Source organism: Budorcas taxicolor, chromosome 22 (genome assembly GCF_023091745.1).
Source record: "Budorcas taxicolor isolate Tak-1 chromosome 22, Takin1.1, whole genome shotgun sequence".
Lineage (NCBI taxonomy): Eukaryota > Metazoa > Chordata > Mammalia > Artiodactyla > Bovidae > Budorcas > Budorcas taxicolor.
Window position 1 is genome coordinate 37,985,398 of NC_068931.1, and position 16,226 is coordinate 38,001,623.

A 16,226-nucleotide genomic window follows, 5' to 3' on the forward strand; every position below is an offset into this window, starting at 1 on the left:
GGGTGGTGAAAAACCAAAACAGATTATACCTAATCCATTTAATTTACCAGAACTTGAATCAGCAAGTTCTTCCTTACCCATCTCCCCAGAAGGATCCTCACCATTACTTTAAGATTTCAAAATCTCGTAGAATAATGAGAATCATCTTTAAAGTTCACTTTAATGCCAATCAAAGCTTTTCTTGCATCATAAATGATGCCAGTTAAAAACTGTTGCTTGCCATCTGCCTCTACAAGGATGAAGCCACTGGCCACTGCAGTTGCTGACCTTCAACACACCCCAAAAGGAGTTCAGGGCAGAGATCAGAAATGAGGCACTCTATGCTCTGGGAAAAACTGGCAGTACAGGACTTCAGATAGTTGGGTGTTTTTCAGAAGATTTTATGAGCTCAACTTCTTGCCAAGTGAAAGAAAGGATGAGATAGTTGTATGGCATCACTGACTCTATCGACACAAGTTTGGGAAAACTCATAGAGATACTGGAGGACAGAGGAGCCTGGTGTGCTGCAGTTGATGTGGTTGCAGAGAGTCAGACACAACTTAGTGACTAAACAACAGTTTCTTGCACCTTCTCATATCTCGAGAAGCACTAAAGTCATTAACATCTGCTCCTCGTGACTAGCAGCAAGCTTCTGCCAAAACATGTGCTTGACTTCCCCCTTCACCAAAATCACATCTATTCTGACCTCTCCACCTACTTTGGTGGAGGAGTTACTCAGAACTATCTGAAAGGCTGTCTCTTGGGCTATAGTCCTCAGTTTTGCCCCAAATAAAATGTCATTCTCACCTTTTTTTTCAGTCAACAATAAGATAACATATGAGAAAGCATTTTAAATGGAGTAATGTGAAAAGTATTTTATAAGGATTGTTATTTCTTAAGGTTTATACTGGTGATCACTTTTTACACTACCAGATAAAAATATGTGTGATTTCATTCTCTTAACTGAAATGGAGAATAGCTTGCTTCACTCTCCTTTCATGAAAAGGAAACCCATAGTTACAATTGAAACGGTACGTACTTGTTGCCTTTGCTTTCAACCTCTAATCTCGGAGAGTCTTCTGTGGGCACGTAATCTTTGGACCAGGTGAACTCAGAACTTGGGGCCATCTGATCACATTCAAAGTTCAAGGAAATGATTCCATTGTCATCCACACTTACAACAACTTCTTTGGTTCCTAGAAGATGAAAAACAAGGTGCTGATATTTCCTGGTAGAAGTTAATCAAGTAAGAATTCCTCACCTCCTTACTTTAGCCTTAAAGCAGGGCCTTGAGTCTGTGCAAGTGAAAAGTCCCAACTGCTCACTGTGACTGACAGTCCTGCTACAATTCAACTTTGTGTTGCAACACGGAATTAAGCGAATGTACCATGTTTCTTAGGTAGTGTTAACACCATGGACAGTACTGTTTGGTCAGAGCTGAACAACAACTGGTTGATATGACCAATGGAACAGTTAGGGGAGTGTGTTGACCATAATAGGAAGGGCAAGGCAGCCCTGGGAAATGCCTAATGCATGACTTTTGCTTCAATAATACCCCTATCTAACTAATCGTCAAGAAAGGATAGATAAGAGATAAAGAAACCAAAGGGAAACTGAAGGAGAAAAGGTAGAGATAAGAAGAATTGCCTTTACTCACATGTTCAAAGTTTGTAAATCATTTAAGAATGAAAAAAAAAATCCATGAAAACAAGTTCTGCTGATTAGATAACCATAAATTAATCTAAAGATGCTATTCTAGGTTAGAACAATAGATATCTAGAAATGATTGGTATTGAACAGTATAGGAATTTAAATGGAAATGAATTTCAAGAAATTCAGATGTTTCAAGATTAGGTTTTGTATTTTAAAAGAAAACAAGTTAATATTTTAATATTTCTGAGGGTTATAATAAATTACGACAGGGCCAAAAAAAGTCAGGACATGGCAGACTGTCTGTAGGGGACAAAAGAGAGGCATGAACATTTCCTCAATTTATGTTCTTGTAACTGTGGAAAAGGCAATGGCACCCCACTCTAGTACTCTTGCCTGGAAAATCCCATGGACAGAGGAGCCTGGTAGGCTGCGGTCCATGGGGTCGCAAAGAGTCAGACACGACTGAGCAACTTCCCTTTCACTTTTCACTTTCATGCATTGGAGAAGGAAATGGCAACCCACTCCAGTGTTCTTGCCTGGAGAATCCCAGGGACGGGGGAGCCTGGTGGGCTGCCATCTATGGGGTCACACAAAGTTAGACATGACTGAAGTGACTTAGCAGCAGCAGCAGCAACTGTGGCTATAATGGGTGCTATTGGTTGATTTATTAAAATAGAGGGGAAAATAAAAAATAAAACTCTCTTCCATATTTCTACTTTAAAAATCAAATGCTCATTAAGATGAGTGTTTGGTTAATTTTCACCTTTCAAAAAGTTGCATGTTTATCAAGGGTTAAATGCTACAAGGGCAGGGGTTTTGCCTTCCATACTTCTTGTACATCTTTACATGTGCCAGGGGCTGGACTCTTAAGGGATTTAAAAGAGAAATGTCAGTTTAGAATTGCAGTGTTCAATTTTATTGGAACTAGTTTTAATAAAGCTTAAGCATAACACCAATATTTTGATAAACAGACAAGATGAAATAAAAATACCAACAAAGAAAATATTCTAATCACAATGGGTTTCTTACTTATGCTTAGAATTCAAAGCTTGATCTCCTCCCTGACAAACAATAATGCTGTCAACTGGCTGAAAGTATTGTTCTGAATGTGATCATAATCTCAAACTTTTGAAAAGTCAGATTAACTGAAAATAATTCAAGTACTAGTTTTCTAGGCATATTTCTTTGCTCCACAACAGTTCTCATTAGAAAATGTTTAACTGAAATAACTTACAAAGAAAGAACACAATTTCAACAGTATCACTGTGTAAATATAAACAACTTTATCTTAAAATGATTAAAGCAACAAATTATAGCTTTTTCCCTATTTGTCACATGAATTACAATGTTAATGCTCTCATACTCTTTCAATATAACTTTTCAAATTCAAAGGCTTCTTTTACTGTTCAGCTTTAATTAATTTGTTAACATAGTTCTTTGCATAAGTGTTGTTAAATACTAACTTAGTAGACCAAGTGTTTTACAATAATACCTATAATGGAAAATGAAAGTGAAGTTGGCATTTGGAAAAAAAAGTGGCCTCTTCCTGCATTCTGGGTTTAAAAAAAGAGGGGAAAAAAAAGGATTTTGGAAAAGAAAGAAATTACTTGTGACCACAAAGAATAAAGGTGGAGAGTTGAAAACAAAAAGACATCCTTTGGAAAATTTAAAAGAAGACAAAACAAAAATGAGCTCAGAGTTTCTTGTATCTGAACAGGCAGGACATATCAGATTGTAGATTATCTTTGTGTGGTAAAGAAAGTAATCACATTAATCTGGAAAGGCCATTTTTTCCAACACATTAATATCTTAGAGGAATTAACAATGGCTTTCTTTAAATGAAGGGATCCTGGATACATCCTGGACAAAAAATTCTAATGAGATTTTACAAAAGATACATGATATTGAAATGGATGATTCTTTCTATAAATACTCTAGGAAAACCAAGAGCAGTGTAATGACAGCATTTCTGAGAGGCCCCAAGCTGGTCCACAGCTACACCTACGGAGGTGAACCTGGCTCAGAGTCAGAATGAAAGAGATGCAGCTACAACATCCTCAAATTTTCTTTTTAGAATGTCCCACGGCCTGAGTTTTTGCAAGCCCTGAGCTGCTGTCAATCCACGGTTGAACTCATACATGACTAAAGGGCCACATTCACTAAAGCTGACTAAAACATGATCAAAATGGTCCTGATATTTAACAGGCAGGCAACAAATCAGATGTTCTGGTGTCAAAGTAAAGGAATTTCTTGGATGTTCTCATCTGAATGAAAGGCCATCTCACTTGTCCACAGAGCTGAACCAGAAAAGTAGACCAGAATTTGTCAGGCCTTAGATTTTTCTCAAAAACAACCTGCAAATCTAATAATAAACATGAAGAATTCAGTTAACAGCAGAGAAGATTTGGCTATAGAAAATGAAAGAGATGATTCTGGTCTGAAAAGGATTTAAGAAGAATCGTCTCTAGTCAGCTGCCCCAACCCTAAACATATTCTTAACATGGACACAAGGGAAGACTGGCTTGCATGGGATGGCATTTTATTTCTTGGCTGTATCTCGCAATATGCAGAACTTCCCTGATCAGGGATCAAACCCTAGCCCCATGCAGCAGAAGTTCAGAGTCTTAACCACTGGACCAGAGAAGCCACTGGAGTGGCATTTTAATGGTCCCTCCAGGCTTGCCACTCTCCTCAGTAAGTGAATAGGTTAAGGGAGGTCCAGGGCTAAAGTGAACTTTTTGGAAATGAACTCTGTCCCACTTTTCTCTCCTCTCCAAATAGTAATCTTTTTTTTTTTTAAGATAACATTTAAAAGTGGGAATTCATCTTCCCAAATATTTAATAATTTGCTATGAGAATTTTCTCATGTAATTTAGTCTTTTACATCTGCACTATGGGTCACTTTTATAAGCTTTTATTCTTTGCCTTCTCCATTGGTGTGCATAAGTGCATATGTGTGTGTGTGTGTGTGTGCCTTTGTATGTGTGTGCCTGTGTGTGTGCATGGGTGGTGTTTAAAAAACTGGAGAGTGGGACAGAATGGAAGCATTAAAAGTGAATGAACTCAATCAGCTGCATGTATTAATAATACTGAGCTCCCCTATGTGGACCGCTCGCTGACCCACCACCTTAGTGCCACATCAGGGCCTCCACTGAACCTCTCCCAGTTCACTCTTCATAACTGGGCATTCATTATGAGATACTAGGGTTAGGTTTACAAGCTGTGGCTACAAAACAGAGTCACACTCATTTGCCAAAGCATGGTAGCCATCCATTATTTTTTTCATCTATACACCAAGTACTAGGCTCTCGACATACACAGAGAAAACACAGTTCCTATTTTTAAGGAGCCCACAGGCTAATGCTTATAAGTCTATTTAACTTCTATGCAGAGTACGTCATGCAAAATGCTGGGCTGGAGGAAGCACAAGCTGGAATCAAGACTGCTAGGAGAAATATCAATTACCTCAAATACACAGATGACACCACCCTTATGGCAAAAAGCAAAGAAGAACGAAAGAGCCTCTTGATGAAAGTGAAAGAGGAGAGTGAAGAAGTTGGCTTAAAACTCAATATTCAAAAAATGAAGATCATGGCATCCAGTCCCATCACTTCATGGCAAACAGATGGGGAAACAACAGAAACAACGACAGACTTTATTTTGGGGGGCTCCAAAATCACTGCAGATGGGGACTGCAGCCATGAAATTAAAATACATTTGCTCCTTGGAAGAAAGGCTATGGCCAACCTAGACAGCACATTAAAAAGCAGGGATATTACTCTGCTAACAAAGGTCTGTCCAGTCAAAGCTATGGTTTCCCCAGTAGTCATGTATGGATGTGAGAGTTGGACTATAAAGAAAGCTGAGCACCAAAGAATTGATGCTTTTGAACTGTGGTGTTGGAGGAGACTCTTGAGAGTCCCTTGGACAGCAAGGAGATCCAACCAGTCCATCTTAAAGTAAATTAGTCCTGAATGTTCATTGGAAGGACTGATGCTGATGCTCCAATACTTTGGCCACCTGATGCGAAGAACTGACTCATTGGAAAAGACCCTGATGCTGGGAAAGATTGAAGGCAGGAGGAGAAGGGGATGACAGAGTAAGAGATGGTAGGATGGCATCACTGACTCGATGGACATGAATTTGAGCAAGCTTTAGGAGTTGGTGATGGACAGGGAAGCCTGGCATGCTGCAGTCCATGGGTTTGCAAAGAGCTGGACACAACTGAGTGACTGAACTGAACAGTCTAATCTACAATTCACAAGCCTGGTTTCATACTTGAATTACCCAAGGAGCTAAACAAACAAATAAAAACAAACCTATGCCGAGGCTCAGTCCTGCAGACTCTGATTTAACTGGTCTGGACAATAGTCTAAAATAGAGTCAGTATTTTCAAAAAGTTCCTAGCCTGATTCTAATGTAATGTACTGTCAAGGTTGAAAATTACCTTCCTAATGGATGAAAGAGAACAGACAGTGAGCAAATATAAGTGAAGTTCTCTAAATTACCCAGTTGAGCTAATCTTGAATAGTCAGCCTGACTTCCTGCTTTAAAATCCTTCAAAACTCCACCTCAAGGACACTGAGCATCCTCAGCCCTACCAGGTTCTTGACCTCATGGACTGTAGCCTACCAGGCTCCTCAGTCTGTGGAATTTTCCAGGCAAGAGTACTGGAGTGGGTGGCCATTTCCTTCTCCAGGGGATCTTTCCAACCCAGGGATTGAACCCGGGTCTCCTGCATTGCAGGCAGACGCTTTACCATCTGAGCCACCAGGGAAGCCCTACCAGGTTCTACGACCAGTCAATTTTCAGAAACTGGGATTGGTCAGTAGGTTGTCAACCCAATCCCTGCTCATTATTCCTTCTGGAGCTCCAGTCTTCTAGCCTGCCTTGCTCCTGGTGAGAAGTCCTGACTTCCAGTAACTCAGTTCCTGCTGGGGACTCGGCCTGTGTCTGGGTTCTTGTGCCTCTCACCTCAGTTCCCTGCAGGATTTCTGATAAGAACACAGGCAGCCAGTTCCACCCTCCGGATCACCTGCCACACCTTGGCAGTTCTCTCTCTTGTCTTCTGTCTGATCCAGCTCACCTTGCCTCCACCTGCAGCCCAGACCTGACACAATCCACACAGATACTGTTTTAAAAAAGATCAAATATCAAGACTAGAAGTGCGTTGTATGTACCAACACATCTACTCTAAATATTTTCCAGTTCATTCCCTTTATAGGCTCGTTCAGCTACCAGATTTCTCCTGGAAGCGTGGCACCCTTTTGATCCTCATTACCAGCATGACCAGACAGCGGGGCAGTGGCTGAGTTACATCCGCTGGCACTTTCATCAGCTTCGAAAGGAGACCAGTGACCCTACCAATGCCAGTGGATTAGGTTAACTTTTACCTGGAATTCAAATTACATTCGAGGTATCTTGTTAGATGCATTTGAGGTTTGCTGTTACAGGATAAGCTTTATTTTCTGTCTAAAATATTAATAACGTGTTCCAAAAAGAGTTGTTCTTCTGAAATAGCAATCCAAGTCTCACATTCCAAACCCTGAAACTGATAACCTCATCCCCCATCCCAGGCCCCAAATATTTTAGCATAAAATAAATACCTGGTTAAAAGTAAAATTTGGTATTTTATAAAGTTAGTAACCACAGACAACCATAGGCTACATAAAACTTTTTTTTGTCGATCTTGTGTGCTTTGATTTATTCGGGGTTTTGTTGGAGTCTAGTTGCTTTACAGTGTTGTGTTAGTGGGAAGCCACTATATAGCACAGGGAGCTCTCGGTGCTCTGTGATGACCTGGATGGGTGGGGTGGGGTGGTATGGGAGGGAGGTCCAAGATCAAGGGGGTATATATGTATACACGTAGCTGATTTACTTCTGTGTATAGCAGAAACTAACACATCACTGTAAAACAATTATACTCTAATAAAAAATGCATTTATGTTTTTATGGGGATTTATGAAACCTTTAACACCTTGTTTGTAGCCTGTTTAACTATGGACAATATTTTGTGACCCTCTATCTGAGCTTCCATCATGCTGTGCTATAAACTGTTTTCCCTTAGATTGCAAGCTCAGTAGGCAGTGACAAGTCATTTTATTCTACTCACATGGTGCCCACACAGCACCTGGCATGAAGCAGGTGTGCAGAACGCATATGAATGTGCCTGAACATTCATGCAGGAATGAATGTGCCTGCTGCCTATGAAACAAGGACCAGTGTCTCCTGGGTTTTGGGCTCCTTCATGGCGATGCTTCAGACTTCCCTGGTGGCTCAGTTGCTAAAGAATCTGCCTGCAATGCAGGAGACCCAGGTTTGATCCCTGGGTCGGGAAGATCCCCTGGAGAAGGAAATGGCCATCCATTCCAGTATTCTTGCCTGGGAAATCTCATGGACAGAGCTGCCTGGTGGGCTATGGTCCATGGAGTTGCAAGAGTTGGACACGACTTAGCAACTAAACCACCACAGTGGAGATGCTTCAGGTCAGCATCTTGACTTGGTGTCTCCCAGGAATCTTTCCTAGGTTGGAGCCAGCGGTTCCTGAGCAGGTTAATCTGGTGCCGTTTAGTCTGCAACCGTTGTTTGTAATTATACTCTGGGAATTAAATGGCCACAAAACAACTTTGGGGGCCTTATTCCACACCAGTGAAACAACACTCTCCCCTAGGAGCCCACCAGCAGACCCCATTTTGAAGACAAAGTTTCCATCATGGTGGCTTTGCTAATGTCCTGCCTGGCTACCTGCCATCCTGAGGGTTATTGATGAGAAAACAAGAAATCAATTTAAGCTCTTTTTCAGTCAATCCACTGCTTAACAGGTGCTTTTAACTCATCAATGACTAGTAATCTAAATGTTCTTACACGAGTAACCTTGCAGTTGGGCCCTTTGGCATGTCCACTCAGCATCTTGTATTTCTACACAGTTGGTACCTGCAGGGTGTGATTTCCATAGAGATCTGTGTCCTCATGTCTTTGTGTGTTACCTTTTATCTGGCACATGTGTTCCCAGCATTTTTCTGCTTTCTCATGACATTTTGCAAAGAGTACCTATATGAGGTATGGCACTCTCTCCCCACACACCTACTACACTTTGGTACAAGAAGGTCACTTCTGTCACACCCAGCTCTAGAGGGTAGTTACAAGAGTGGCTGAAAGTAGTTTATGAAGTAATAGGTTGAAAGGGGCAAGGTACTTTCTCAAAGGATGCATTTGACATTCTCTTTAAGCATCATGAAGTGAGAGCAGAATTTTCTATATTTATATTCTTTTCTTATCATAAAACAAATATCACATTATATATCTGCTCTTTATTTCAATCTAGAAATAGGAAAGAGCTGAAGTGAGGGTGCTTGACTAGAATGAATATAAACTTAAAATAGGTGGTTAATACTTTTTAAAATCCTCTCTCATTTCCAGTGCTTTCTTTCATGCAACTTTAATGAACTGACATATATAACTTTGAAAAGTGATAGAGACTAAATGACAAAATAAGTATTATATAATGATCTGGAGCTATTTGCCCAGTGAACACTGATAAACTTTGTTTTCGTAACAAAGGGAAAGACTGTCTTTCCTAGTCCAATCACGGCATCTGGAAACTGGGCCGTGAGGGCTGCCTCAGCTCTATAGATCATTTATTCAGGATTGCTGTTAGTTTAACCCAGGGGTCAACAAACTATGACTCGTGGGCTCTATCTGGACCATTGCCTCTTTCTGTATGGCCTGAAAGCTAAGAATGGTTTTTTACATTTTTAAATAGTTTTTGAAAATCCAAAGAAGATTAATAGTTCAAGATGTGAAAATTAGTTACAATTCAAATTTCATAATGGATGTAATTTATCATATTATATAGTATATATCTATCATGCACAATAAAGTTTTACTGATACAGAGCCACACTCACTCATTTATGTATTATCTGTGGCTACTTTTGTGCCACAGCAGAGCTGAGGATAGTGACAGGCACCATATAAGCAGAGAGCTGAAAATATTTACTATCTGGCCCTTCACAGAGAAAATCTGCTGATTCCTAGTTTAACTTAGTAGCTACAATGATAAAAACCCTACTTTTCTTTAAGGATCATGTTTGCTCCCTGAGAGGTTCCAGCTTCTTCTGTGGTAGAAAAATATTCTTGTGGGAGTTAATGGCCACTGTATAACAGAAATAGTGTCCCAGGAAGGTATACTTTAAACAGTTGGTCCAGGAAGCATAATTTGATCAAGAATTTCCATGTTTTTAAGTATGAACCAAAGTAGCCCTAAAAGTGAAGTGAAAGTGTTAGTCGCTCAGTCATGTCCAACTCTTTGCAACCCCATGGACTGTAGCCTGCCAGGGTTTTCTGCCCATGGAATTATCCAGGCAAGAATACTGGAGTGAGTAGCCATTCCCTTCTCCAGGGAATCTTCCAGACCCAGGGATCGAACCTGAGTCTCCCACATTGCAACCACTTCAAACCTGGCTCACCCCTGCCCTGAGGTCCTGTGATGGGGTAAATGATTGTCACGTCCAATGGTCATACTTGGGATTCCCTTGTGGCTCAGCTGGTAAAGAATCCACTGCAATTTGGGAGGGGTGGGTTTCATCCCTGGGTTGGGAAGATCCCCTGGAGAAGAGAAAGGCTACCCACTCCAGTATTCTGGCCCAGAGAATTCCATGGGCTGTATAATCCATGGGGTTGCAAAGTCAGACACGACTGAGTGACTTTCACTTTTCACTGTCATACTTATCAGTCGTTTGGATAGCATACAGTGATGATTTTGAAAATGAGGAGAAACGTAGAAGTAAGGTTGAACATTACTTTGGTATCTTACACAGATGAGATAAACTTTAACGAAAAGGTAAAAGCCCACCTGGACGGGTTTCGGCTACAACAGGCCCAGCAAGGTCAGACGGCTTCCCGACACCCGCCTGGTTTACAGCTCGAACTCGGAACACGTAGCTCTCACCCTCCTTGAGGCCTTGCACCTGCAAGAAGCAGATATAGAAGTGATAGTCACTGTGTCGTTTGAACCGAAGTGCTCTTCCCCTGTGGAGGTGATTCAGCTATACAGCACAGGATTTGGGTTCTAAACTTCATCCTGTCAGAGACTCAGTGTGTGTCCTCAGCTAAGACTTTCTTCCTTCCTGACCACATATAAGTAGACATTTCCAAGATCCCTTGAAACTCAGATGTTCTTTCTTTTTTAGATAATTTAATAGCCACAAACATCAGAAATAGGAGACTGATACCCTTATGGTTTACAGGAGTAAACCACCTTATTCTTCTGTCAAATGACAAAGTGTTCACAAGAGCATATGGGCTGCCCTCTTTTCCTGGTCCTTTTGGAACATTCCAGGGAAATTTCAGATAAAAGTTCTGGCAGAAGAGGGGAATTACAAGCATGGATCTTAGATCATGCATCACTTTCCATTTGTTTAAAAGCATGTTAAAGCATTAGAACAAAAACAAATAGAAACTGTCCTTGTAAATATAATATAGCTATTTCTCACTAAATAGACAAGCAACTAACATGGCTGCAAATTTTGGTGATTTGTGAATAGCCAATGTATTCGAATTTCAGGTCCTCACATTGTCATGCATCAAGATGTTTGCTGAGGACCTATATTATAAGTGTACCACTGAGCTAGAGTTACAAGAGCGTGAGGAAAGTAAAAAATATATATTTATAATATGCTTTTATATGACAGTCCTACTTCATAATTTTTTGTGACTTCCTTTGGGTTCAGCTCAGTCTCATAAATACAGAAACAGTATAAATATTATCAATATTTTACAAAAATTATCTTTTTAAAAACATTTGACTTTTAAAACCTATATCACACTTTAAGAAGGAATTTATTACACACAGAGGACATAGTTTTTCCCATAGCGTTGTGTTGGAGATTAACATCCAAAATGGGATTTAAATCACACAAAGCTAGAATATATTTACTCAGCTAAGCAAAAGGTTTGTGACCATGCATTAGGTGAGCTATGTATTAAATTGTTGGGGTTTTAATCTAATGATTTAATTGTGTTTATGATAACAGAATGCTACAGTTATGATAACAGAATGTTACCGTTACGATAGCTTTTACTGGAGCTAATGGATTTCTGAGATGATTTTAATCTGTAAATGAACTTGAATTTAGGCACAAGCTAAATGCATAAAGTTTGATGTATTTAAAGTCCGTATTTAGAGATAGTGCCAGGCAACTGTGGATCTACAAAAAGGAACAGAAACACTTCCTTGTTGTGATAAAAATAGACCAGTTGCCAGGTGCCGGCCACATCTGCACCTGCCGCTCAGGTAGTATGTGATGGTGAGTTAGATTTCGGCATCCTGTGTCTAGTCACTGGGGTGACAGGCACACCCCTACACCCTTCCACGACTGCAGGGCAATGACTGCTGAGCTTAAAGCACTAGAGATGCACCACACGTGCACACATCACATCTATTTCTTCCTTTTCTTGGATTTGTTTTCCTCCTTAAAATTTCCAAAAGAACCGCATTCTCTTGTCTTCTTCATCTTTGTCCCCTTCTAATTATTCATTTCCTTCTCACCACACTGTATCAGCAGATTGTAATTACCAATAAAAAAAGGAAGTGTGAGCTCAGCTGGTTAAATTTTTTGATGTAAAGCAATGCACCTTTAACTCCTTCTAGGAACCCCCAGACACTCCATGCTCACATGAACAGGGATGCTTCTGGCAGACACCAGCTAACCCACTAGGTTCTGTGCAATGGTGCTAAAATCTCCTATTCCTGGAGTTATTAACATATCTCCTTTCCTCACTTAAACTGATAATGTTTTTTAACGTGTACATTTTCCCCCCATTTCAGGCTTGAAACTTTTCTGAATATGAACCACCTGGAAGGGGGACTCCACATCATCATGGGTAGGGGCATTATGGGAACCTCAACTTTTCTTATGTCTTTACCATTTGAATTTATCATCATTAGCATCCATCCATTTTATAACCATAAAAGTCAATATTTTATTTTCCCTTTAAAAACTGTGGCCAAACTCTAGGGTCATTTCCTTACAGAGAGTCCATCTCCTGCTTTGTGAGGGGCACTCAACCTCAGTCTCTCTCTTCCCCCTAAATTTGCCTTTCTTCTGTTTCTTGTCTTTTTTCATTTTTTATTTTTTTTAATTTAATTTTTTTTTTCATCAAAGGTTTTTATTTCAGCTGCTTCAGGACCTTGACTTTCTGCTTTCTGGTTCTGAACATGGTCTAGCTTTTCTGAGCACTGGGAAGGGTTTGCAATCCAGATTCCATGATTTCCAACTCTTTGCGACCCCATGAACTATAGCCTGCCAGGGTCCTCTGTCCATGGGATTCTCCAGGCAAGAATACTGGAGTGTGTTGCCATTTCCTTCTCCATGTTTCTTGTCTTTTTTTAAAAATGAGTAACATTAACCAGTTTTTGATCTGCTTAAACTCTCTTATTTTCTCTTCCTGTCCATTTTTTTCTAGGCTCCTGGCCCCCTTTGCTTGACTTCTCACCCTTGTTTAGATTCAGTCTGTGGAACTCTTGGGACCCCTGTGCTGTGGCTGATGGAGGATTTGGAGGTCACGGGAACTATAAGCACACACCACCACCATCTAGGATGTGTCTGACCTGTTTTTCACTGGCTTTTGGGGTACGTTTGCATCCAGAGGCCTCCTGGTTCTCTGGAGCCAAACCACATCCTAGCTCCAAAACTTCCTTTACCATTTCTCTGCCCCAGGAAACGTGACCTCCCTTATTGCCTCATGGTTTTGTAAGGGGCTGGTGAGTTACTGCATGTGCTAAGCTGAGTCAATGGCATGTTGGATGTAACAGTTTAAGGGTCATCTCTATTGGAGAATATATTTATATTTTTATGAGGACTATAAATGCCTTAACCCCAGAGCACTCTCTGTGACAGATGGTGTTGACTCTACTGGCAGGTTGACAAGAGAAGTCTCTTAAAGTAGGTATACTCTGAGAATCCTCCAAGGCCTACCCTCTGGGCAGGGGCCTATTCCACCAGCAGATAAGGCTCCACACTGAATGCCCAGGCAGCGTTCTGTGATGGTACAGTCACACTTCACTCTGAGTAACGGGGATTGGAGTCACATTCCCTACAGTTTCCAAGGCTCCACTGTGGACTTGGGGTGTCCATATGCCATGACTGACATCAGGGGAAAACATGCTTTTGAGGTTTCCATTTGGTACTACTAGCTATAGCAGAACCATCTCAGTAGATGGGAGTTAGAAACTGGTTTGGTTAGAACACTCTAGAGGAAACTGGAAGGCAGTGACGTGGATAAGGGTGAAGCCGAGGTCAAGAGTTGAGTCATTCTTCTGGCCCCTGAGAGCTCATGTGAGCACAGGTGTGAGAGGGCAGGTGAGGTGAGGCCACGCATGACTCAAGGGATTGGAGTTTAAAGCTCACAGGTGTGCTGCTGCTGCTGCTAAGTCACTTCAGTCGTGTCCGACTCTGTGCGACCCCATAGATGGCAGCCCACCAGGCTCCCCCGTCCCTAGGATTCTCCAGGCAAGAACACTGGAGTGGGTTACCATTTCCTTCTCCAATGCATGAAAGTGAAAAGTGAAAGTGAAGCCACTCAGTCGTGTCCAACCCTCAGCAACCCCATGGACTGCAGCCTTCCAGGCTCCTCTGTCCATGGGATTTTCCAGGCAAGAGTACTGGAGTAGGGTGCCATTGCCTTCTCTGTCACAGGTGTGAACTCTATGAAAATAACATCCTCAAATCAAAAACACCCTCAAAAATATGTGAAGTAGGAATGAGAATGTCACCTTTTGGGGATGGTAAGTAATCACATCTTAAGACTGGAAGTAGTGAAAATATGAGGTGGGTAAGTGGAGGTGAAGAGGAAAACAAGAGACAGGAGAGGTAATTTCTAAAGCCAGGCAAAGAGATTTGGGTCAAATTATAACCAAATTCTTTTAAGCATCAGAAACTTCCCCAAACCCCACCCACTGCCAAATGGAAGCCTACCAGGAACCCAACACATGACTTTAAAATTACCCTGTTAGAAGACCCCTTTTTCTTTAAAAAAAAAAAAAGAGAGAGAGAGAGAGCGAGGGAAACTTCCTCAAACTGTGAGCATCCTCTGACCTTCAGGTATGTGTGTTTCAGAGCCGCCTCATTGAGTCCTCGCCACCGGTCCTCTCTGGCACTGGCCTCCTTTACGTCCACAAAGTAGCCAGTGACTGGAGTCCGTCCTGAGTGGATGGGAGGCTTCCACTGCAGAACCAGGGAGGTTTTCCTGACTTCACTGTACTTGAGACTGTGCGGTGGTCCTGAAGAGTGAAAGAGAGACCTGTGTGAGTTTTCTTAATGGCTCTGCATCAGCCTAAGACCCTTTATGGGCAGCAAGTGGTTAAGGCCAGTTCGAGGTGCCCTCCAGCGGCTGGATGAAGCGTTGCCCTCAGGCTGTCCTCAGGCCTGAGTTCCTCACCTTTTACCAGGACAGTTTAATTTGGTTGCAGATTCAGCTTCTGATTATTTTTGGCTGACAATCTGAAAATGCACCCCAATCTCAATTACAATGAAGCAAGAAACTCTATCTAATGGCTTGTGAATATAGAAAAAGAAATACATGGGACATCCCTCGTGGTCCAGTGGTTAAGAATCAACCTGCTAATGCGGGAGACACAGGTTTGATTCTTGGTCCCGGAAGATCCCACGTGCCTCAGGACAGCTAAGCCTATGCACCACAACTACTGAGTCTGTGCTTGAGGGCCGGGGAGCTGCAACTACTGAAGCCTGCACACCCTAGCCTGTACTCCACAAGAGAAGCCACCACAATGAGAAGCCCACACACCACAACTAGAGACAGTCCTTACACACAGCAGTGAAGACCCAACATAGCCAAAAATAATAAATACATTGTTTTTTCAAAAAGAAAAATATATTGCAAATAGCTCCCCACTGGAAGGATACCCATAAAGCTTATATTTCATACAGGGGTAAAAACAAACTACACTTGTGGTTACAAAGAACTTTCACCAAAACAAAGACATTCAATCCCATGGGTCCTGAATCTGTGTTAAACCTTACTAGGCACTTCACATTCTTTCATCTCATCCATTCCTAAGACAACTAGCAGAAAGCTTGGGGAAGCCAAGGAACTTGATCAACCTGTTCTGGAAGGAAATCAAACATTCCCTGTGTGTGTTCTTTGCACTCTTGGAAGAGTCCCAGCTACTCAGTGATTACCTGCCTCTTTGCATGACTATCAGCTGCTATCAGGTGATAGTTATTTGTTTTCCTTTTTTTTTAAATAACAAGTGATCTCTAACCAACCAATCAAAATCACCTGAACTGACTCATGGTGGCTTGAGAGCCAACAACAAGTGCGAACGCAATCGTGCTATCCCTTGGGGTTTTGTTATGGATAGCTCAATGTTGCCTGGGCCCCTGACCTCAGCTTAACAGTCACAATGAGTCATCCTTGTCTCTTGATGATGCCTGGTGTGGAAACAGGTTTGAACAATAACACCAGTACCTTACCCTGGCATGGCACGTTCTGTTATGCAGATAGCTTCCGTGACTGTTGTCCTGTGTCATCCTCAGGAGCCAGGGAGCCATCCTAACCGTAGCCCAAGCCCTG

General features: G+C 41.6%; 1 protein-coding gene across 1 annotated transcript in view; it reads right to left on the minus strand.

Annotated features, from left to right (window-relative positions):
* MYOM1 (myomesin 1) overlaps positions 1–16,226 on the minus strand; it is a 117,945-nt gene that overhangs the window by 29,140 nt on the left and 72,579 nt on the right. Inside the window, exons 20-22 of the mRNA XM_052660544.1 lie at positions 14,729–14,913; positions 10,486–10,600; positions 1,019–1,175 (exon numbers count right to left, since the gene is read on the minus strand). Coding sequence (XP_052516504.1) covers positions 1,019–1,175; positions 10,486–10,600; positions 14,729–14,913 — 457 coding nt within the window. The remainder of the gene's footprint in view (positions 1–1,018; positions 1,176–10,485; positions 10,601–14,728; positions 14,914–16,226) is intronic.